The sequence below is a fragment of the Zophobas morio genome, unplaced genomic scaffold (genome assembly GCF_036711695.1).
Source record: "Zophobas morio isolate AGI-343-1 ecotype UQ-CSIRO unplaced genomic scaffold, CSIRO_AGI_Zmor_V1 ptg000215l, whole genome shotgun sequence".
Taxonomy (NCBI): Eukaryota; Metazoa; Arthropoda; class Insecta; order Coleoptera; family Tenebrionidae; genus Zophobas; species Zophobas morio.
Window position 1 is genome coordinate 272,052 of NW_026972319.1, and position 23,378 is coordinate 295,429.

Consider the following 23,378-nt stretch of genomic DNA (forward strand, 5'->3'; position numbering starts at 1 on the left):
ATAAAAACAGATAATTATAAGGAAAAAGATAGGGCAATTTTTTTGAGAAGCCGTTGAAGGCATACGAAGCTAAATTTAAACATTGACTGCAAGATATTTTAGGCTCATGAAAGTTCATAACCAAGTTGAAATTTATGTACCATAGTACTATAAGCATTAAATATTGTAAAGTTATTAAATTGGTTTAAAGGGGAAAATCATTGAACTACTATAGCTTTGATTTATATGGCCAACTAACGGTAAAGTTTAAAAATTAAAGTCAAATCAGCAACATAAATTTTTCCTAGTTGTAGCTTTTACAGTCAGCTAACTTACTTTATATGTGTTAGTGAATAAGTTAGAGCATTTTTACAAAATAAAAGCAATTAAAAATTAGTTACGCTCCTTAAAAAATGGCGGGACAGGTTGTTAGCCCTCATAAACTTTATCGGGCTGCTAATGCGCTACAAATTATTAATTTCTTTTAATTGTTTCTTGTTAGGTTAAGGCTAGGGTCAGAGGTTTCTAATACTTAAGTTAATTAACTAGCTTTTTTATAAACACCTGGATAATGAAATAAAAATTGTCACAATAAAATAATTATGACGAAAAGGAAAGGCATGCCAGTCAATTAAATCCTCCCGGACTTTCTATTGTTAGGATGCCTCAATAGATGTTTCCTACACCCTTGAGGTGAGCGTCCACTTTTTAAATTGGTGGGAAAGTTAGCAGCTCTTGAATAAGGTTTCACGTAACCAACACCAATTTTAATGAAAAATAAAAGTTAATAATTTTTAGCAAACTTGGTTTGATATCAATATTTCATGATATATATAAGTAGAACTAAATTAGGTATGATCAAAATAATAAGTCATTAGTAGAACATTTAAGCATATGGGAGTAGTGCTAACTGATACAACATTTAAAAGTCTTAGCTGAACCACTACGTCATTGGAAACTTGGTAACGCCAATACACACTTTTATCTCGTGTGATTTCGAACTGAAATTTTGCAGGGAGGCGATGTATGTTTTAAGTGCTATTAATGTTAATTACGCCCTCTTTATTTAAATATCGGGGAAGAGTAAATTGTAGTCCAGCCGCTAATTCCGCAAGTGTTTCCTCTTATACGATTAATAGAAGTTTTTTAGAGCGAAAACTGTTTAGTTACTTACCTGCGCGTGGTAAAGAGCTATTACACTTTGATTATAGTACGATTAATAGTAAAGGGACGGCGCTTTTGTTTAACACATCGCTACCACCCCATAAAAAAACAGATTTTTTGTTTTTAGAGAAGGTACTTTTGATAAATTGTTATATATACAAATTTTCCATGGCTATTTTTGATAAATTAAGAAGAGAATTTTAGCGAATAAGTTGCCTCGGTCACCGGAACATCGTTGCAAAATTTTGAGCGCTTTTCTCTCAAGATTACTAAAAAGTAACTGTTGTACCGAGGTGGTTTTCCAAAATTTAAAATAAACGTTTACTTAAGATACTAATCAAGAAAAGCTTATTAATTTTTGTCTCAAAACTTATTAAAACTGTTTTTTAATAGGACAAGGTATTATGGTTGAACCGGGCTTTTGAAGCGTTTGCAACTAAATATAAAAATGAAGTAGATCATATGCTTTATAATACAGCTCTACAAAGTTATTTAAAAGTCAAGTTGTTATAAATGTATTATTTCCAAGGTTACTTTACTTTAAATCAAGTTAGGAGCTTTTGAAGGCTTTGAAACTCTTCGGAAAAGATTTTCTTATAGTCTAAACGTTCCTACTTATAACTGTCTTTTGCAGTACTATGCGAAAGTCGGCGATGGGAGAAGCTTCCAAAAAGTCATTTTTACATTTTTTGACATAATTTCAAGCGCTCATATGCTACTTTGTATTGCTAACTTTAGACACTACAGTATGTGGTAACTGAAAAAATATTTGCTGCAAGTACGGCAAAGACATTGCTATTAATATTAGTGGGCTCGAAGTCCTTTTTTTCACGGGAACTCCTTTTTTTTGTTTTTCAAGTTTTAGAACTTTTAAAAATCAAACCGACGGCGCCGTTGCTACACATTTTACTCAAGGACCCTCCCTTGTATAGTTTTTATATATTTCTTTTATAAGTTCTGATTAGTATAATAGGGAATCCCATCAGATTCAAGAATATCTTTTACTCATAAGAGATATCTTTGGCCGTTATAGCATTGTGTTTGACTCGTGGACTTTCCTTCACATACTTAATGTTATTAATTTAGGTTTTAAAAATATCTCTCATAAAGTTTAATTTTACGTAGATCTACATCAAACACGATCAGGAAACAATCGTTTGGGAAATTATTAGTACTCTCGAAGTATTATATATTTTTTTAAAAAAAACTCCTAGACTTATATTTTTACTCCTTTTCTTTTCAAATTGGAAGTTTTTGGGTTTTTAATTAATTTTATTTGGATAATAAGCTAATGTGCACTGTTTATAGCTAAATATGTATATAATATCATTTATTCTTGAATTTGTGTAAAATTTTCTTTAGTTGATTCGTCTTTCAAGCTTATGTTACGCATTAACCAACTAGATTAATTTTAATAAGGATTTTACTATTTCAATTTATTGATTTTTTATTATAACAGACTAGAATGAAGGAGAAAAGCATAAAAGCTTACCAGAAAAGTAAGTTCTAAAATACAAACAACTCTTCTAGTTGCTAATTAACTTTTAACTTCCCGTCTTATTAGGCCTCCGCACTTTTTTCACTAATGCAGTTTATTACTTTTCTTTCAAGATGGATAAAGAGGTCTATCATTTTTTACTTCTGGTCTTTGTTTTATATGAAAAATGTTACTTCAGCGAATTATATAATAAACTTGAGTAATATGTTAGTTTCAAAGCTAATTACTTCCTTTTATAATTGTTATTAGGCCGTACTGAAGCTGCTCAGTATAATGGAAATTTGCTTCTGTCCTCCCCTTGCGTCAACTTTTTACATCATTCTCTCCAAAATGCGCCACACGTGTTCTGTATAACTTTTACTATTTAACTTTTACCACAAGTTGAGTTGTTACGTACTAGTTTAACGAGTTATTTAAATTCTTGACGCTGATGAACTCCTATGGGCTTCCAGGAGATGAAGTTATTTTCTCTTTATTTTTTGATAAAGTGAGTAATGAAAGGGAGCTCAAGCTGCTTATGGTGCATCTTATAATTTTTTGTGATTTGTATTAAAAAAATAAAATCTATATATCTTTTTAAATCTAAGAGCTTTGTGAAGTTAAAAGACAACTGCTGTAGTTCTAAGCTGTATGATAGCGCCATACAAGCGCATTTGAGAATAGGGCTTCTTGTCGAGGTTTGCACCAATAACAGCCCTCGTTCCTAAAACCCGTCACCAATCTTCTCAGGCGAAGTCGCTTTTCGACGAATCGTCTAAAAAAGACTTTTCGATTTCTATAAAAACTTCTGTACTGCTCGTCGATGCATTTGTGAAGAATAAAAATTTACAAACTGCTAAACTGGTTCGCGTGTTTATTTACTCCCTCCTAGTAAATTTAATTTTTTATAATTTGAATTAAAAGGTTTTATTTGCTATAAAAGGAGTGAGCCACGCAACTTCGGGCCCCTTGTCGGTCTTATTAAAGCTATACTATGAAACCAAAGATCACACCGTTTATCTTAAGCTTATAAGAGTATCGTTATAATCTTTACTAATAAATTTTAAATTTTGCTGTAATGTACTTAGGAATTCACCACAAAGTAGTCAACCATCCTTATATTTATGTTCAAAATAATATTTTATTCGATCATTTAAAATTTAAATAACGAGTTAAATTATCTCATTAGCGTTTAAAAAATTTGTCTTTTTTATTAACTCGTAGGATTATAATATTATATATTTATTTTTAAATCTCTTATAAAACCAAAACATTATGCACATAGGAAATAGGTAACAACTTTAATCTGTTTTACAAGTACTGCAAATTTTAAGTTTTTTTAGTTCTTTTTTTAGAGTGCTCGGTACTTAATAATGGCTCCCATTTTAAGAAAACAGTAAAAAAAAAACTGAACACTTCTACTTTGATAGAAACTATAGTTAATTTTTTCAATAAAATGACTTTTACGCGTCTATAAGAAAATTTTTTTAAAAAAATTATTGTGCAACATTAAAGCAGTAAACTTGAAAGAAACTTAAACGTGCGCACTGTCTTTAAGTCTAAAAAGCTCGCTAATTTTCTTTTAACTTTATTTATTAATTTTATTCTACCTTGAAAATGACCTATAAGTTTTTACATGCTTCCTAAGTTTGTTATTATATATAAATAGACTTTCAAAGAGCAAAGAGCAGAGATAAGAAAGAGGGGATTTCTTCACTGGGTAAAATGTACATGTGCATATGACTGATTAAATAAAACTTATGCTCTATAGGCGACCAACGATATCAATGATAATAACCACGAAATGTGGAGAAGAGAACTTAAACGAGCAATGGAACCAATAACGCAACGGGAACATAACAAAATCATAAAAAATTTTGCTCAAAACATCGGGAAAAGTTTAACTATTTAAAATTACGTACACTTAAAAAAAAACAAAGCTATGAAGATTTTATCGTGCTGTAAACTTTACATAATAAAATTTTTATTCAATATTATGCTCTCAAGGGTAGTTATCATGACTTCCACTCCACTAGAATGTGTTTGTTTTTAAAATAAAATTTAGTATATAAAAATAATTGTTAAAAAAAAATCCCACGAAAAAACTCAGTTTACTAAGGAATACTAAGTCAGCACAATAATACCTCCATATGTAAAAAAAAATTTCTTTTGTAACAAGCTTTTCACAGCAACTTAAGCGAAAATAAAAAATTCTGTTAAAGAATTTGTAAGTGTCGCCTTTCCCCTGCAGTTTAAACTTGTAAACGCAAAGGCAACTATACACACTTTTTATGTTTGCACGCTTTTACATTGAAATCATATTCGGACAAGAAGAATTCAACAGGATACGTGCAAGTTCTCGTTTGAGTAGCTGTGAAAAAGCAAAAAATATTAAACTTAAAATTAGTAGGAAGTTTAAGTCGATAAAGGCGCCATAGTTTCATCATTGTTCTTACGTGGGAAAACAACAAGTATAAAAAAGATAATAAAGGAGTAATCTAAAAAGGCGGAAGTACATATTAACCATCTCGAGGGGCATATTAACATCTAGTATGCCACTGCTAGCACGTAAAAAACGGATCCATCCCATTTTTTTTATTTCATTTATCATATATATTTATTACAATAATTATTTTTACATTAAATAAAAAAAATTCTTTCATAAATATGGAAGTAGCCGAAGTGCACCACCAAGGGTCAAAAAAAGGGGCAAAGAAGGTGGGAAGGGAGAACACGTTAAATATTATAGAGCACGTGAGTGTGGCTTCACTAATTTTAAGGGATTTCGCCTCTTGTACCGTTTTTCAGGTCACTTTTCTTAGCTGACGTTTATATGCTGTTTAAGGTTGGTCATCTGTTATCGGCATTTGTAGATTGTCAAAGCTTTAGAGAGGAAAGACACCAAGCTCAGAAGGCATTTTAATGTAGCGTTGGAGGCGATAAAGCAATCTGCTATTCTGTAAACTCGACGATGCCCCTCGGCATTTTTTGTTTTTACTGAAGACGGCCACTATCGTGCTGCTGTTGAAGACCACTAAACAGCTTCTACGCTATAACATAAAAACCCTCAACCTCTTTGAAAGCAAACTGACAAGATAACTGAAGTCGCTTTTCGCCTTTAAAAGTGTTTGTCAATTCTTGCGTTACCGTTTCACCAAGGTTTATTCACGGGTCGCGAGTTGTCCAAAGCTGGTTAATATAGTGCTTTACCTGAAGGTTTATTAACAACATTTACCATTAGATGACTCTTGATGTTAAAGAAGCAATATATCGAGTTTGACAGTAGAATTTGCTTTATATATTGCGCATTATAATACTTCCCCGTGTCCTCTTTGGTGTGCTCAAGTGATAAGATCCTTTTTTAGCTCAGGTATAGGCGATGCACGGTGTCGAAATGAACCAAACTCCAAAAAAGGGCGTACCCCAGTGGGGGGCGATTAATCCGTTATTAGGGTAAACCCAACACACCGTTCGCTCCCAGGCACCGCACCTACCTCTCGCACTAATGTGTGCAACTTGTCTTAACCAGGAACCCTGGCCTTGCTCGCTAGTATCTGTAGAGGTACCTAGCCACGCTTGTGGACTGATGTCGTCAATGGGGAAAACGTGGTGAAAAGCAATGCTCTCTCTAATACGAAAATTTTTTTTAAATTTACAAAGGCGAGGTATAATACGTAGTCATTAAAGACCGAAAAAGAGAGTTGCGCTAATGGGACTGGAACCTACTTCTTTGAGTAAGCGCTTCAATGCTCTTAACCTCAGAGCTATAACGACATTTCTCAATTCCGGTATAATATATCTTGGTTATCATTCTGTTATAAAGTCACTTTATTGCCACTGTCTCTGATCTTGTGTGCTGTAAAATTATGATGTTCTTAGGCAAAATATTAGGGAGCCACCAACGACAATAAGCTGTGATGGCGGCCGCACGTTGATTATTTTGGGGCTAAGGTGAAGACAGTGACCAAAGTATTGTACCCTCTTTTTTATACACGTAGCACAAAATTTAAAATAGAAACTTAGACTTTTCTGGATTGTAGTTACTAATATGGTACTATAAATAAAAATAGAATAAAAGTGAGTGTCAAGTTTTATTGTAAGAAATCTGAGGTATATAATAAGAACCCGTATTTGAACAACTAATCAAAATTAGTAATACCACTCAACTTCTTTTTCTAAAAATTATTGATTTTAATAAATTAAAATAATTATTTTTCTGGATTGTAGATACTAATATGGTACTATAAATAAAAATAGAATAAAAGTGTCAAATTCTATTTTAAGAAATCTAAGGTATATAATAAAAACCCGTATTTGAACGACTAATCAAAATTAGTAACTACCACTCAACTTTTTTTTCTAATAATTATTGATTTTAATAAATTAAAATAATTAAAGAAAATTACTTACGGTACTGATTGTAACATTTATTGTCAAATTCTCTCGCGGTATATAAAGCGATATGTGTCTGCCCTTAAGCCACTACTTACCGGTATTTGCGCCATCACTTCAAGTAAGCCATAACAAGCCGCTTCGCGTCATGACAGGCGCGCGTTAAAGCAGGCTAATGCTTTGCCTTAAATTAAGTTATAGCCACTGGATTCTGATATTGGACTCTATGTTGTGTTGCTAAACATACTAACAGGGTATTTAAAGAAAACTAACTTTCCATCCTTGAGACGGCGCGCGCACTATGAGTTTTTTGTAGTAAGGTTAGAAGTTTAATAAAAAGATATTTTATTTAGGTTAAAACTTTATTTTGTACGCTGTTAACCTGATCGTGAGTTTAGGAATGTGGTGTTTGTTAACTTGATCAGGCCCCGGGAAACACCATTAACCATTAATAATAATTAATTATTAGGCCTAACTGCTTAGTAGACACGTTAAATTCATTATATCTAAACAAAGTTTTTTTTTAAGCTCACACTAACTGCTTAGTAGACACGTCAAATTCATATTAAATCTAAACCAAAAGTTTTTTTTGAGCTCACGTGCTCAATCTTGAATTTAACTTAATCTGATTGCTCAGCTAGTAATTTTTTAAATTTAATTGCTACTAAAGGGCGAATCGCCAACTCCTTAATTGGGATGTTTGAAAATTCAATTTCTATAGAAGGGCATAAATTTTTTTCGTTTCTATTTAGCTATTTTAAGGAAAGTTTTTAACGTTTTTTGCGATTTTATTTTAATTTCTCTTCTTATAGAAGAAAAAACTATATATATACTTTTAATAGCCCCAACTTCATTACTAAATAGTAGTGTTGTGCTCTGCCTTTACAATCTTTAAAGTGGGAGTAACCGCAAATTTTTGCTTTCTAATACGTGTTATCAATTTTTTTGTAGCTCTTTCATGTACAACTGTTGGTTTTGACTTAGAGAATTCGCGTCGTTTTTTTACGGTTAAATTTGGCTGTTACTATAAACTCGCAGCCTGTCCTCCTTTATTTTGTTGTTGACTTCTAGTTTTCAAAATCATGTATATATTGTATTCAAAAAAAATCGTTGCAAAGTTAAAATGTTTTACGGTATGGTAGCTCACTTCTATTTAGTATTTCCTTATCAATAGTTATTGCATGTTTAACCGGGACACAAGTACTTGTTATAAACCATCGTATTACTAGGAGGATATTACTTGCGCTCTGCTTCCTTTACATTTAAACGATGACTTTAGCTCACATCTGTGAGCAAGTTAAAGTAAAAACTCGTCTAAGAGCTTTTCGTTAAGATTCGCTATGACTGTAGCAGTAGGTAAAATAGCTTTTATAGTTGGCCTATCCTTTAAGTAATTTTTTCATATTTTATGTACGAGCGCTTCCAAAAATAATTTACCTCGTTTGTTTCTTTTTTAGTCAAACAATAGACATTTTACAGTCAAGTTGAGCGCCGACATCTTATAGGGTATACACGCTTTTGAAACACTGTAACGAACGTGGCATATAAAAGAAACAGTAAAAAGCTGCAGAGCTTGAGGGCTTCAGTCACCTCACGCTCACCACCCCTGGGAGAACTCTTAGCTATGGTCACGCTGGATCAAAAGCAGCGTTTTTATACTTTGGAAAGGTGACGTAATATTTATTTTTTGATAAAATTTATTTTCAACGAGATATCTTTTTCTTCATTGGCATAAAGTTTAGTATGGTGTGGATTTTAGGAAAGGATAAAACTACGATGTGGCCAGCTTTGTTAAAGGAATATTTGTTTTTAAAAACATTTCCAGATTTCTTTGGTCATCTTTTAACTATTGTTAACCTATCGTTTGATATAAGTTTTTTAGTTTGTAGGGTTTACCCTAATTAAATAGAAAAAAAAAAGGTTTTGGAGTATGAAAAAAACAATTGGTAAAGATAAACTAGACATTTGTCCAACGCCTGGCTTAAATGGAGAAAGGGTAAACCATCTTAACAAGTTTTTTTTTAATATTTCTTACAATTAATAGGATAATGAAGAATTTAATAAATTAAAAAAAAAAAGTGTTCGATTTAAAGAGGTTGTTTTCGTTCGTGAATTCTGCAAAGCCGATCCTTTTGAAAGCGAACCAGAAGCGTACTACCTTTTTTTTTAGTATACCCACAAACTTTCATGTTTTAAAAAGTCTAGAACAATACTTACCTAAAGGAAGTTACTTTCAGCCTTTTCTGTTTGAAACAGAAAACTTCTGTTGCCTTTCTGCTGTCTCTCCTGCCTCTATACGTTTTCTGGAGTCAAAATCTGTTCAAAATGTTTCCGAAGTTTATATGGTTGCTATTTCATGTGTATTTCCTTGCCTATCAGGTTTCCGCCGTAACATTATTTTTCATTTTGACTAATAATTAATTTTAACACAAGGCATTGTTAAAGTTCGTAACTTGGGTTTCGAGAAAAAAGTTTTTATTCGTTTCTCGATAAATGACTGGAAGGCAATAGCAAACAAAAGTTGCTTTTACGAAATGTAAATTTTAGTTAACTCGGTTTTTTTTTAATAACTTTATTTTTAAAGGAGTATAAATGAAACAACCGATATATTTGTATTTTGCTTTAACCCCTTCCGCGAAATTAAAAAAAAACGTGAGTTTCAACTCCCTCTACTTTTCTCTATTTATATATCGTAACTTATTTTCCAGTGAAAGGTGAAATTAGTCTCATTAAAGAGATTAAAAAACATGAAAACATAAGTTTCTGCGTATGTTATAAAGTTAACGGTCGAGAATATTGGGATAACAATGAAGGTAACTAAGTTACTTGCTATAGAACATTTACAACTCTTTATTGCTTTATCATTTAAAAATAGGTAAGAATTATAACGTTCACATAAAAATATCCAAGGAAATAATGAGGCCTCATACTCAGCAATACGAGTAAATAAAGTTTAACGTACACTCATAAGTGTTTTTTTTTTTTTACTTAGCTTTATATAGAAAGTTTTATATATAAACTTCAAGTTTTTCTAAAGTAAAAGTTTAAATTCTAAAGATAACTGAACGTGAGAACTTTCATTGAAGAAAGTCTTTTAGTTGCAACTTCCATCCTTCCATCCATCTCGCCATCTTTCGTGGACTTTCGTGCAATCAAATTTTTCTTTTCCTTGTAAAAAAAAATTTATGAAAGTAGAAATAATCTAATAATAAATCACCTAAATTATTGTTGACTTCGTTGTGAAATTGGCATAACCATAAAGAAAATTCTTCTTGACTTTTAATATTTAGAGGATTAGCTTTCTATTAAAGTACTAATTAAAATAAATTTATCAAGTTGGAAAAAACTAGAACTCACCATATACAAGCGAAGATGAGCAGCGCAGTGCTCACAGGGATATAAAAACGACAGCGAGTTCATTAACTGCTGTAGAGCAACTTTCTGGCGTCCGGAGGGTTTTTCTGGGCTAAATGATAATAGTAACAATTATAATATAAAAAATTAATTGATAATATTACTAATAAGAGGCTATAGTATGTAAAAGAGTCCACGAATGTCTTCCAAGTTTATCACTGTCAGCTGGACAGTCAATAAAATTTGTATTTTCAATATTCTTTTTAATATTATTTTGGGGTTCTTTCAGTTTTTTATCAGTAAAAAACTCGTTTTTCTGGTAATAAAAGTTATTATTGGATAAATAATTTGACAAAGTTCCAAACTAGCATAAATTAAATTTTAAAAAAATAAATTGTCTTCTTCGTTTAATGGTAACCATTACAAGGGCAGACCAGTTTTTAAAAGAAGTGCAAGCCCTACACGGTAGCCGGCTGGCCTTTTTTTCCTCTTCACTAATAACTGGTTCAGCAGTATTCATCAGGTAGTAATCAGATTTAATATAAGTAGAGCCAAAGTACAATATAAACACCAAGACGCACGTGCGAAATTACTGACGATTTCTTTGTAACCTTACAGAACGTTCACCGTATAGTGCTATTATGTAGTGGTGTCGAACTTTGTAACTGGTGTATCGTGCCAGCATATTACGTTTCGTCCTACAATTTTTTTAACGCTAATCTCATTCTGAGGTGGCTACAAAATTATCATATTATATGTTAGTATATTTAAATAAGATAAGTGCTACTACGAAATATTAAAGACTGTGCCTGTCAGCCCAGGAAATTTTTTTTTAAATTAACAATAAAAAAATTATAGCACAATAAACTTAAATTTGAGGAAAAGGGTAAAAGCTTCCTCGGATAACCGGCTACGATTATATAGTTAAATTTTTAAAAAAAGGAATCGTTGTGTTTGCTTATATAAAATAAGCTCTTCCAACACTTGACTTTAGCTTGCTTTAATTTTTCATTCATTCAAACAAATTTGTATGTAAGGCTATGCCAATCATGTACATAATCCCACTTAACATATTTTCGGGTTATTTTTATTCTTAGTTGCGAAAAAGAAATTAGTTATTGTCGGCATATTGGAAACTTTGTATTACTTATGTTTGTCATAAAGCATTATAGGCAATGTGCATTGTATATATCGTATACACTTTAGCTACGCTCTGTTCCCTTTCGCCTACCTCCCTTTAAGAAATCCAAAATAAAACTATGTCGAACTTCACCAAAAATATTATAAATTTAATTTTTTTTACTTGATTTTGTATTTAAATTTTAATGCTTAGTTTAAAAAAGACCAGCATTTAATTAAGAGTCCTTAAGAGTCAAGGTTTTAAAATTACCTGGTCCAGGAGGCATAGGCTGTGTAAAATATAAAAATATTTTGTCTCTAAGTAACTGTTTAACCTCTCACACAAGCTTTAACCTTTTGCTTCACTTTTTTGTTGACTTAATTTGTTTTTACGTAGTTTTTTACTGCTTAATACTATTAAACTATATAGCTATAGGAAAAAGGCTTTTCCTCGATATAGCGAAGTTGGATATATCCTTGTATCTTTTTTTCCAAAAGTTATACCCATAAATATATGTGTAATTGCTACATTTTAACGATTATTTTAAAGCTAAGGGTGTGAGAGTATGCCTGATGTACTTAATAGCCTGTGATGATCCTAACTTTCATTGTAAACCTTTTTATTTAAAAGCTATACATCACCAACTAACTCTAATTTAGTAATTGGTTCATATGTTAGCCACGTGCTTTCGAAACGTAGCATATGGATATAAATAGAGATAGCACACGCCCGTAGGAGGGAATTTATTTTTCTGCTGGAGCGTATTGTGGCGTGGGGGACGGCCTAATTATGGTGTTATGTATATTAGTTTGTCTACTAAAATTTCTTCATACATTTATTTCAACCTTAAGTATGCAAATATTTACGCTTTTTAGCCACTACCTTCTATAGTGGCACTCCTGGGATAACACATTCTGTATTCACTGCTTTTTTCCACTTTAATTTTTAAAAAGCTCATACTATTTAAAAAACCTTAAAATGCTAGGAGCTCAAAATCAGTAAAGGTTAATATGTTTAACAAAAAAAAAAAAAAGAATTAAAGCAAATAGACAAATGCACTGCGCGATTAATCTTAACTGCTAAATTGTGTAAAATTATTAAAAGATTTTTTATTTTACATGGCAACTTAAACTATATTAAAAAGCGTGTTTTTTAAAGGTCTTCGTACAGATACCCCTTTTGTGCTAAAAGTATAAGCTTAGCTCTTTTTAAATGATCTCTTGGAACTTTTATAGATTCAAATAAATTGTTTGTTTAAAAATAGCTTTAAGTTATTACATATCTTATGTCGCTATAAGTTAATAAACCTTTTACTTAGATTTTACAAAGACTACTTTCTACTTAGAGGATCTTTCATGGTTTTAGGTTAAAAAACTTTCAATGGAAACGGAAGAGGGCAATTGGCGCCTATGACAATATCTTTCAATTAAAGGAATGAATACATTTTGCACAAATAAATTGCTTAAACTTCTTGTATAATTAAAGCGGCCTGTTTCAGTGTTTTTTAAATTTAGAGAACAGTAGTTTTCCCACAACAACGGTAAATTCCAAACAGGTATCAAATCCTAAAGGAATTGGTTTTACTTCTCTACTTTTCCGGGGTTATAAAAAACTTGTTAGTTTATTGACGATATATTTGTTATTTTAATATCTTAAACAAAATTAGATTGATTTAAACAGAAGTCATTTACAATTTTGGGGCAGCATTGTTCTTAAATGTATATTAATCTAATGAAGTTAAGTTTTAATATTATTTGGAAAAATATATATACTCTCTATATTATGTCCTGTTCAGCTCCCACTATTAATTATTAAGCGCGCAGAATTTACTAGAGACTATTTTAACAAATATTTAGTACGTGCTGCACAAGTCTAGCCGAACGACCGCATGACTGCCCACTAACATTCGACGTGGTGCCTGATCTACAGAGCGCTGCGCTTTTAAATGTTAATATTCTTTCTTAAATGATGTATAAATCTAGATTTAATAGTTTTTTTAAAGTAAAAAATAATGCAAAATTGTTTAGAACTTGCAACTCTTTCGCTTTTCTTAGCACTAAATTGGGTCTTTTTCATATTTCGAATAAGTTATGCAAAACACAATTTATCTGCTTAAGCGCAAAAGAAATTTCTACTGTACGTATACCGTTCTTAACTGAACATATGGAGCGTTTAAAGAAAAGAAGAGAAGATCTTTTACATAAACTAGGGAACTTTAAGGTATTTAAGCCTTTATGTATTTTTTAAATGTTATTATAAATAATAATACTTAGTTTAGCGTAAAATAATTTTAATAGTGGTACTGGAAATATTAACTTATTATTCTAATAATACCATATTATTGTGAACTGAAGGTTTTATTTTAGGATAAATATTGTGATGAATTTTTAGAAGCACGCAAAAACTTGGACTTTTTGAATTCGGTACAAAATTTTAGTATTATCTATAAGGGCTTTTTTTTTTATAGTCTTTTCATAAAAGATTTATGAAGCTCAAGTTGAAATTGAAGGGGTCAGTAAAACTATACATGAAATTGAAATTTTAAAAAAAGAAGCATCCGGGCATGTAGATTTTTTAAAGTTAAAATATTTTTATTTTAGTACTTTTATAGATTTCAAGTAAAGTAATAAAGTTGGGTGGGCATGTTCCTTAATATAATCTAAAACTTCTTATCAAGTTTTTTTATAAACAAACAGTAAGCGAGGATTATTTTCAGAATTTTATTCAAGGGAAACTAGTATATTATTAAACTAAGATTTTGGAAATTATTTCAAGTATAACTTTTGTACTTGATATTTATTTTTCCTGTTATTTTTAATAGAGAACTTGAAGAGGAGAAAATTTGCTTACAAAAGAAAAGCGAAAAACTGAAAGAGGGGCTTTACCGCTTGTTAATTCCTCCAATGCAAGTGGACAGCACTAAAGTAGTGATGGAGATTCGGGCTGGTACTTATTTATCGAGATTAAAGGATCCCATTTTTTTTAATTTTTTTTAATTTACTTTTTTTGTATTTCTTTAATTCAAGGTATTCTCTCCACTTAATTATTATAAAACGTTTCCGCTAATAATTTTCGCTTTTTTTTAATTTTTTTTTTGTTTATAAAAATTTAATTGTGTTGTCCTTATTAATAAAGTCTTTATTAAAATTTACAGCTGCTGGTGGCTCTGAAGCGGCTATTTTCGTTGGCGACTTGTGTACTTTTTATGAAAATTATTGTTCAAGAAAAAATTTAAATTTGAAAGTTCTAAATTCCACTCCCTCGCTGCATGGCGGCTATCGAGTATTATTTAACTTTTTTTTTTAAACTTTTTAACTTATGATTACTAGTGGTACTTTTTTTCTTACATTGTTACTCCATTTACTACTTTTGTTAGTGTATATATAAATTTTTAAATTATTTATAAAATTATATATTATTTTTTTACTTCTTTATAATCGGTAATGTTTGAAAAATAATCTTTATGTGATCTTTTACACTATTTTTGTTCTGTTTATTATCACTTCAAGTATCATTGTTATAAAGAAAGTTTAATTTAATTCTATTTGAATTTTGAATCTTCAATTATTTCTATATACTATATACTACACTGTTTTTGCTATTTAAGTTAAAGTTGATCTTTTTAAATTTTTATAAATGCCAACTATATTTAATAACTATTAAAATTTTTATTTAATTTTTTTTTAAATTATAAATTGTTTTATTGATTTTATTCAATATTTAATTTTTCTGAGGATTTAACGCTTCACGTTGCGGGATACAACGCATTTGGATCATTTAAGTACGAAGCAGGAGTCCATCGGGTTCAGCGCGTCCCCACCACAGGAAGATTATTACTATTGATTATCGTTAACGTAGAAATTTTTAAATATATTTTAATTTTCAAGTATTAATTTTTTTTAAACTTATTTTAAAATTTCCTGGTTATTATTATTATATCATATATTTATAAATTCTAAAATCTTTTTTTAAAAAACATTTGTTAGTTGATTTTTATTACTTTTTTTTATTTTTTTATAATTATTTTAAAAAATAGATAGGCAAGGGCGTATGCACACTTCTACTGTTACTGTTGCGCTGGTTCCAGAAAACGAATCGGTAAATAATCTTTTTAAAGAGCGTCTATTTTTATTTAAATTGGAAATTAATTAATTAAAAATTATAGAGAACAAAGTTGACTCTAAAATTTTAAGTAATAATTTTAATTTTTTTTTTAACGTGTAATATTGTTTATTTAGATTGAAAGCAATAAAAATAAATAAGGAGTTGAAGAAACAGTTCTACTATAAACAAAATAAAAATGCTTTATAAATATTTTAATTTTTTTTTTAATAAAAGTTTGAGTAGACTTTTTAAATTAAGAGATTTTAAGATTCTAGAAAACTTTGTTACTATTTATTTATTTATTTTTAAGATTCACATTGAACTTAATAAAAAAGATTTAAGAATTGACACATTTAAAGCGTCCGGACCTGGCGGGCAGGCCGTTAACACTACTGATAGGCAAGTAAAAAGTTGATGCTTTCAATATTATTATTGTTATATAACTTTCGCATTTATTATTATTATTATTATTATTATAAATATGTAGTAAATCTGGTTAATAATAATAAACATTAGCAAGATAGTAGTACTAGTTAGTATATTATTTATCTTTGTAGTAGTTAACGTTATGATAAGGAAAGTTTTTATAATTATCATATTAACTTTAATTTTTTAAGAAAATTTAAAATTTTATATATTTTATTAATAATGATTTTTAGAATTCGAAATCTGAATTTTTTTTGTTTATGAACTTTAATAAAATTTTGTTAGCTTTATGTTAAAAAGTTTGTTGATAGAATTTTTATAAAAGTTTTGAAAGATTATTTTATATTACGTGATAAAGTTAAAAGGTTTAATTTATGAGGTTTTAATTCTAGAGGAATACCTAAAGATCTTTTAATATTACTAACTAAATTTTCAACTAGTAATTATGAACCAATTTTGATTACTTTTCTGTTTCCTTTTTACTTTTTCTAGAAATATTATAAAATACCTAAAATAATATTTTTAATTACTTAAACATAATAAATTTATTAATTTTAATATAAAAGTGCCGTTCGCATAACGCATCTCCCTACCGGATTGGTAGTACAATGCCAGGATGAACGCTCGCAGAATTTAGTAATTATTATTTTAAAAATATATATACACTTTATACTTAAACTAAAAATTTATATTTTATTTTTTTATATTATTATAATTAAAATTTATTAAGTTTTACTTTTTACTGCGTAAATTAAGTTGACTTATGATATATATTTTTTAGATTCATTAATTAATATATTATTTTTACTAGAATAAGGAATCTGCTTTGAAAGTTCTTCGTCTGCGACTTTATCAACAGGAGCAGGAAAGAATTCGAAAAGAAAGATCTCAACTTTATAAGAGCCAAGTAATTAATTTACTTAAAATAATTTTTATTTAAAAAGTATAAATTTCTTTTGGGCGACGCACCTCCCATTTTATTAAGCTTGGATTATTTTTTAAAAACAATTAATTTCTGTGATTAAAATTGAAGGAAAAGTTTTTTAACTTTTTTGCTTCATTCGAAGTATTATTTTGTTCGGAGTCACTAAATTAAACAAGGAGTTCAGGGGGAAATATATATATATATAAATTATTACGAAACTTACTAGAAAATATTACCTTATAAGAATATTTAACTGAAAGATTTACTTAATGTTAAACTAGAAATTTAATTATATTTTTAATAAATATATAAAATTATATTAAATAGTACGGAAGTTAAAAAATTTTAATTAAATTTGCAATAAATGTAGTTCACATGTTTATACGCATTTGAAGTTAATTTAAATATTTACTTATTCTTCGTTTTGCTGTATACTTTTAGATCTAGTTATTTTTAATTTTTTTTTTTTGGTGTACCACCTCTTTAATTTGTTTAATATAATTTTTTAAAATTTTTGCTTTTTCACTCATCTTTTAAATAATAATTTTTAATATTTTTTGCTTATTTTCAGTTTATTTACAATTAAAAGTTTAAAAAGTTTTAGTTGCTATAAGCGAACTTTATATTCACTAAATTTTATTATTTAATTTAATAAAAAGCGCTATTGATTCAGAGCTTTTAAATCAAATAAAAATTTCCTTAATATTGGAATTTTAAAAACTTAATTTATATTTTGTATTTTATTCATTTATAAAACCTCGTAGGCATAATTTTTTTCTCTTTTAATTTTTTTAAGTTGAAAATTTTCGTTATCATAGTTTAACCGTAAAGTTTCTTAAATTTAATAATAATTTGCTAGATTATTCAATTTTTTATTTTTTTAATATATAAAAGTTATTAAAAATGTTAATTCTTATTTTAGGTTGGGCAAGGCGAAAGAAACGAGAAGGTCAGAACTTATAATTTTCAACATGACCGTCTCTGTGATCACCGAGTAAACTTTTCTATAACGCTCCGGGATGCCCTTGAAAATGGTTAATTTTAATATTTAGAACAATTCATCGTTTTTTTGTCTACTTATGTTGTACTACTGTAAACTTTTTTTTACTTGTGAAGGAAAGCTAGAAGAGATCTACCAGAAACTGCATGAAAAGGAAAGGCTGGAATATTTGTGCAGCCTTTAATTTTTTTTTTAGTTTTATAAATATTAAAGCATTGAAAAAGTTTGTGTAGAAATTTCTTAATAGTTTAAAAAATTTACACTTTTGGATTGCTTATACAATAATTCTGCACTCTCGGGGCCTTCTCGTACTAAAAAAATACAAATTTTCGAAAAACAAAAAAAAAAGGCAGATTTATAATAGTACAGGAAAAAAAAGATTATCTTAATTACGGATGCATAAATTAAAAGAAACATAATCTCACTCGCACAACTTTCTGGATTCTCCTTGCAATTTAATACTTATTGTTTTTACTTTTGCATTAATTTTAGTTGAAGTTAATAAACTCTTTTCATTGGTTTGTAAGAAATTTCATTTAACATAAGCAAAGGAATGATTAAAAAGTGTGTAGTAAAATTAAGTTGGTGGTCTCTTTAGAGTTGATTTTTCTCCTCTAGAGGTTGACTAGTCAAAATTTGCTAAATATATTTGTTAGCAATCTCTTCAGGCTGCGAGTTCTTAGAGTTATTAGAGGACTCAATATTTTCTTATTAATGACATTTTACTTTTTCAGCAGCTCTGTAATTAATCTCTTCTAGCCACTTTATTGCATAAAACAACAATTATAAATATTTAAAACCAAAAAACACAGTTAACAATTTTTTTCCCTAGTTATATTATAAAGCTAACCGAATAGAACTTTATAATTGTCAGGTTGTAACCAACTATATTTGTGTATAGGGTATAACTAGATCATAAAAATAATTACTTGGATGGTGCATACGCTTTTATTATGTAAACTTTATCTTTTAATTGAAAAAGTTTTGTAAAAATATGTTTAGAGCCCAATTAATTTGTTTAGTACGAATATGAAGGTGACTACTCTAAAGTCATCTATTTAGAGCAAGTTGATATAAGCACTGAACTTGTACAAATGGCAGAATTTGTCATTAATTTGGCTTTCTGGCCTCGTCTATCCAATATGAAATAGACGCTACTCCTCGTAAGTTCATTCTTTTTTTTACTCTTCGAAGAAGCTGTCAAAATCTGAATATGCACATTCTAGAACATTTATATTCACTAAAACTATTAGTAATTGAGCTTATAAATTACTAAATGCTGGATCATTTATTTTTAGTTGAAAATTATATAAGGTAAAGGCAACTATCTAGCTAGTAGTAAAAGCTGTAAATATTTTTTAAAAAATAAAATTACTTATCAAAATTGAGATATGAAAGAACAAGCGGTAAATCTCTTCGGAAAAGATGTTACAGGCCTGCTAGGTGAGTATCACAAAAACGTAACTCACTGTTAATTTAAAACCTGTACACAAAAGAATATAATACAGAAACTGAATGACGTAAAAGAAAGTAAAAGTATACCACTTTTGCATTCTAAAAGCTTTAAAACCCAGCAGTTATTAAAATAAATATTTAAATTCTATTTATTACCTCAACAGATATTATTGCGGCTTACCAACCACAAGAAAAATGCATTTAATAATTAGTTGAACATTCTGTGCGGAGCATAACCTTTAAATATACACTTTAGTAGTAGAAAATCTAATTTAATAGAATATTGAGAACAGACTTAAAATAAACCAAATTTCTTTGCGATATTCAGGTTGTTGGCCTACTTTTATTAAAAAAATCTTTGTAACCTCAGTATTTTCAGATTTTAAATGTTTTTAAGCTTTATAGTATTGGTAATATTTTTCAAAATCTAATTTAAGCCTTTATTTCCCTGTTTTACTTTCAGCATCTAACCTTTTTAAAATTCTTTAAATAAAATAGATTTTTATTATAGCAAAAAAAAACTAATAGGAAGTTATTAGTTTCCTTCCCTTTTCACTTCTATTTACAGTCTACCTTATGTCATACTTCTTATGTCCCACTTGAAGCGAGAACGTTATTGCCGGTAAGTCGTAGGCCCAGGCAGGAGATGCATATGTCATAATCGGCCGAATGCTAATACACATAAAGCCTTCGCTTACTGCGCAACGAAAGTTTATCTTTGCTACACAATAAAAGGTATAGCATCTGTGTCCGTTGCGTTGACCTCCGCCGCCACGTAATTACGTGTGGACACCACGATAGCTTAGAATCTATAATGACCCCCATGTATTTTTTCTGAAATGAACATGGAATTTCATGCCGTTTAAAATTAACGCATTAGGCAGCGCATGGCTTTTCCTCCTATAAGAAGCGCCTTCTTTTGCTTCGTTAATGGATTGGTCCCGTTGACGCCACCAGTTAGCAATTGCGTCGGGATAAAATCATTAGCGCTGACATAGTAAAAGGGTGACTTTGACGATGAATAAATTATTAGTTTAAAAATATTAATTTTGGTGTAAAACAGCTATATATTTATAAAACATTATAGTGGTAGATAATAAACATTTTTTTAATAAGAACTAAAAACTATATTTCAAGGTTATCTTTAATAAATAATTCTTTTTTCTTAAACTTCTACCTAACTGATTTTTTTTTTAAATAACGCGTTAGGGTTACCTGACAAAATTAAACAGTGGTAAAACATTTTTTTTTTGTTTTGCATTAAACAAGGATTATTATTGCTTTACTGTTTTAAATACATTGTAATGTCACTTGTATCGTTTAATAAACCATCTTTAGTTGATGTAAATGGTAATTATAAGCTTTTTCCCCTTCTACTCACCTTATCTGCTAAAGCCGAATAAAATTTAATTAAGCAATTTTCGGTTTCAGTAAATAAACCCATATAATGGAAGAGCTTTAAAAGAGCTCCTGGTAAAGGTTTAGAGGTAATAAACCTTTTAGAAGGGTGTGTGATTAATTGAATGAAAAATCTGTTAGTTTTAAATATGCAATTAAAGAAAATTTAAATGCAAAGAAAGGACATATTAATTATGATTTTTCAAAATCAATATGGAGAGTATATGAACGAGTCAAAAGAGGATACAAAAACAAAGTAATTATATAAGGAATTTTTTTTATAAAAAATTATATATGTAGGGCGAAATAGCATTTAAACAATAAAAGATACCCTTTATTTTATTTAGTTAAACATAGAATTGTTCATTAGGATCCAAATAGTGAGTAGAACTTATGTACAATGTCGGCTTGCTTCCACTACACTTGATTAGGGAGTACATAAGTTTTAGAGTCTTGGAATAGGTTAGTCGCGCATAGTGCTTTTCAATACATTTGATAAATGCACATGTCATTGTGCACCCGCCCTCCTTATCTACTTTTGGATAAAATATTTAAAGTATAGGTTATAATTACTACTGATTAAGTTACCATTAGTTACAATTGGCTTCTCGTTGTGGATAAAACCGCTAAAGAAAATTGCGGTGCCTATCTCAAATAATGAGATGGATAATTTAATTATTGTACTGTACTTTTATACAAATATAAGGTAGATAAAACTATTGCCTCTCTTCACGACTCGTCTTTACTCGTAAAGAAGTTGGCTTAAATTTTTATAAAACTTTTAAGTTAAAAGGTTGAGTCTGTGCTACTTAAAAAGACTAGACTAAGCACAGATACCATCATTTTAAAATTTTAATATTTAATGGAATAACAAAAGGGGGTTATTATGTAATTCTATACCCGACGGTTTTATTGGCCTTCTGATGGATCTTTTACTTCCGAATAAAAGTTTGAGTGCTGAACAAATTTTAAGGCTGGTGTTGTTGCATGTTCTGGTGTAGGAAAGACCTAAATCTATATAGTAATAAACAATTTCTTTCAAATATAGTGAAAAGAGGGCTACATTAATGTTGTGATATACTCATGTGAATTGTAACCTAAAGTTCTTTTTTTAAAAAAAAGATATTTTAAAATTTTTTGTATGTAAATTACGGTAGAGCAACTATACCCATAATCCTAATTAATGGTTGTGCTTCCATAAAGTTACCACTCGCCTTACTTGTTAGAATTGACGACACGATATACTACTAATATTTTACCAACACTGTTAAATTTTTCGAATAGTGGAAGTTTTAAGGCTTTTCGGAGGGATAGAAGTTATTACATTAGGTTATGGCTATTGTTAAATGTTTACATTTACTTAAGAGTATTAGTTAATATTTGCATTACTTATACTAATTATACAAGAAACTAATTTTTAATTATTTTTATAAGAAAAAGATGTGCTACTTTTATCATACTAACCAAGTAATAATACCAGTTTTGCATATGCAAGAATCCATAAAACTTATTAATCTCGTTTCCTGTGGAATAGGTATCACAATTAAGTTTATGAGCTCTTCAGAATAAATAACTCCTATAAATAAAAATGTGATAACTTTACTCTAAAACCCAGTATAATTAAAAAAAAATTGATGTTATAAAATTTTCGAGGGCATTAATTACGGTCTATAAGAGCACGCTACCTGATTTTTCGTAGTCTATGGGATATATGACTCCTCTTTTCTCAGAGTTTTTTCTATTACTACATGGCTTCTGGTGGGCATTCCCATAGTATAAAAAGAAAGTGTCCTCTAAAATAATATACGAGGCAAGAACAATATCTTATAAAACATTTAAAGTATATTAAAGATAAATAATTTATATATTTAATGCTGAAAATATATATTTAAAAAAATTTAGTGAGAAACTTTGGGAAGTAGAATGAAAAAAGCTGCTAAGGTGAATGTAAAATGAAGTATCTACCTGGAGCTGCATCTAAGACTAACCAGCAAAGAGCTTTTATAATGTTAACTCTAGAAGGCTTTATGGTTATTATATAAAGAAAAATTAATTTAACTCAAAAAAAAAATATAAGCATAAATACAATCAGTAAGGGATCCGTTTGATGATTAGACAACTTTAATATATTTTTAGGCTGAAAATTAAGTTTGTTTATCAAAACAAGTTCCATGTCCTACATTATTATTTAATATAAGTTTTTAGGCCATGGCAACGCATTTTGTTGTAAAAAATTTAAGTAAATATCAATAGCATGTATAACAACATTAGCTCCACTTTCAAGGTCTACAGCAATTAAAACGGCTTTACGTTTATTATTTCCCATGTTAAACACTCTATATTATCAAAAAAAAATATTGGAAAAAGGTTTAAGTTAAATAAAAGTAGTTCTAAGTTTTTGTTAATGCACAGACACGGAAATGCGTTTGCATTATATAGCTTTAAGAACTATACTGTTTTAACTTATCAAGCAAAAAATTGTAAGTGACTTCCGTGTTTAAATTTAAGTTTATATGACAATTCAAGATCTCTCTCTTTTCCTCCCCCCCCCCCCCACCCCCCCCCCCCCCCCCCCCCACCCCCC

The 23,378-nt window shown here is 29.3% G+C and overlaps 4 protein-coding genes across 5 annotated transcripts; 2 read left to right on the plus strand and 2 right to left on the minus strand.

Moving 5' to 3' along the window:
* Nucleotides 1–1,628: 1,628 nt before the first annotated feature.
* LOC135146204 (uncharacterized) lies at nt 1,629–4,532 on the plus strand. The gene is made up of 14 exons (XM_064078363.1): nt 1,629–1,641; nt 1,694–1,816; nt 1,882–2,069; nt 2,117–2,216; nt 2,269–2,325; nt 2,603–2,642; nt 2,708–2,766; nt 2,891–2,989; nt 3,042–3,161; nt 3,229–3,318; nt 3,371–3,484; nt 3,545–3,655; nt 4,290–4,340; nt 4,392–4,532. Exons 6-14 carry the CDS (start codon nt 2,609–2,611, stop codon nt 4,530–4,532), a joined length of 819 nt encoding a protein of 272 aa, XP_063934433.1. The 5' UTR covers nt 1,629–1,641; nt 1,694–1,816; nt 1,882–2,069; nt 2,117–2,216; nt 2,269–2,325; nt 2,603–2,608.
* A 5,553-nt stretch (nt 4,533–10,085) lies between these two features.
* LOC135146226 (FAD-linked sulfhydryl oxidase ALR-like) lies at nt 10,086–10,884 on the minus strand. Its single transcript, XM_064078387.1, has 5 exons — nt 10,785–10,884; nt 10,531–10,682; nt 10,370–10,478; nt 10,230–10,314; nt 10,086–10,180 (listed from the first exon to the last, which is right to left on the minus strand). The coding sequence occupies exons 1-5, from the start codon at nt 10,785–10,787 to the stop codon at nt 10,107–10,109; spliced, it is 423 nt and encodes a 140-aa protein (XP_063934457.1). The 5' UTR covers nt 10,788–10,884; the 3' UTR covers nt 10,086–10,106.
* A 2,268-nt stretch (nt 10,885–13,152) lies between these two features.
* On the plus strand, nt 13,153–18,125 carry LOC135146224 (peptide chain release factor 1-like). Its single transcript, XM_064078385.1, is given in 16 exon segments — nt 13,153–13,222; nt 13,343–13,433; nt 13,489–13,551; nt 13,612–13,706; nt 13,853–13,909; nt 13,968–14,065; nt 14,308–14,432; nt 14,641–14,768; nt 15,221–15,340; nt 15,523–15,564; nt 15,566–15,584; nt 15,926–15,989; nt 16,583–16,652; nt 16,828–16,923; nt 17,864–17,975; nt 18,058–18,125. Coding segments are annotated over 13 exon segments (1,056 nt in total). The 5' UTR covers nt 13,153–13,222; nt 13,343–13,433; nt 13,489–13,551; nt 13,612–13,649.
* Nucleotides 18,126–21,125: 3,000 nt separating this feature from the next.
* On the minus strand, nt 21,126–23,129 carry LOC135146209 (uncharacterized). 2 transcript variants are annotated; one of them, XM_064078371.1, is made up of 8 exons: nt 23,061–23,129; nt 22,881–22,970; nt 22,760–22,817; nt 22,480–22,587; nt 22,272–22,370; nt 21,695–21,808; nt 21,383–21,439; nt 21,126–21,326 (listed from the first exon to the last, which is right to left on the minus strand). In XM_064078371.1, the coding sequence occupies exons 1-8, from the start codon at nt 23,118–23,120 to the stop codon at nt 21,142–21,144; spliced, it is 771 nt and encodes a 256-aa protein (XP_063934441.1). In that variant the 5' UTR covers nt 23,121–23,129; the 3' UTR covers nt 21,126–21,141. The 2 variants fall into 2 exon arrangements, with proteins under 2 accessions (XP_063934441.1, XP_063934440.1); XM_064078370.1 differs by having other exon boundaries at nt 21,126–21,329.
* Between the last annotated feature and the right edge of the window lie 249 nt (nt 23,130–23,378).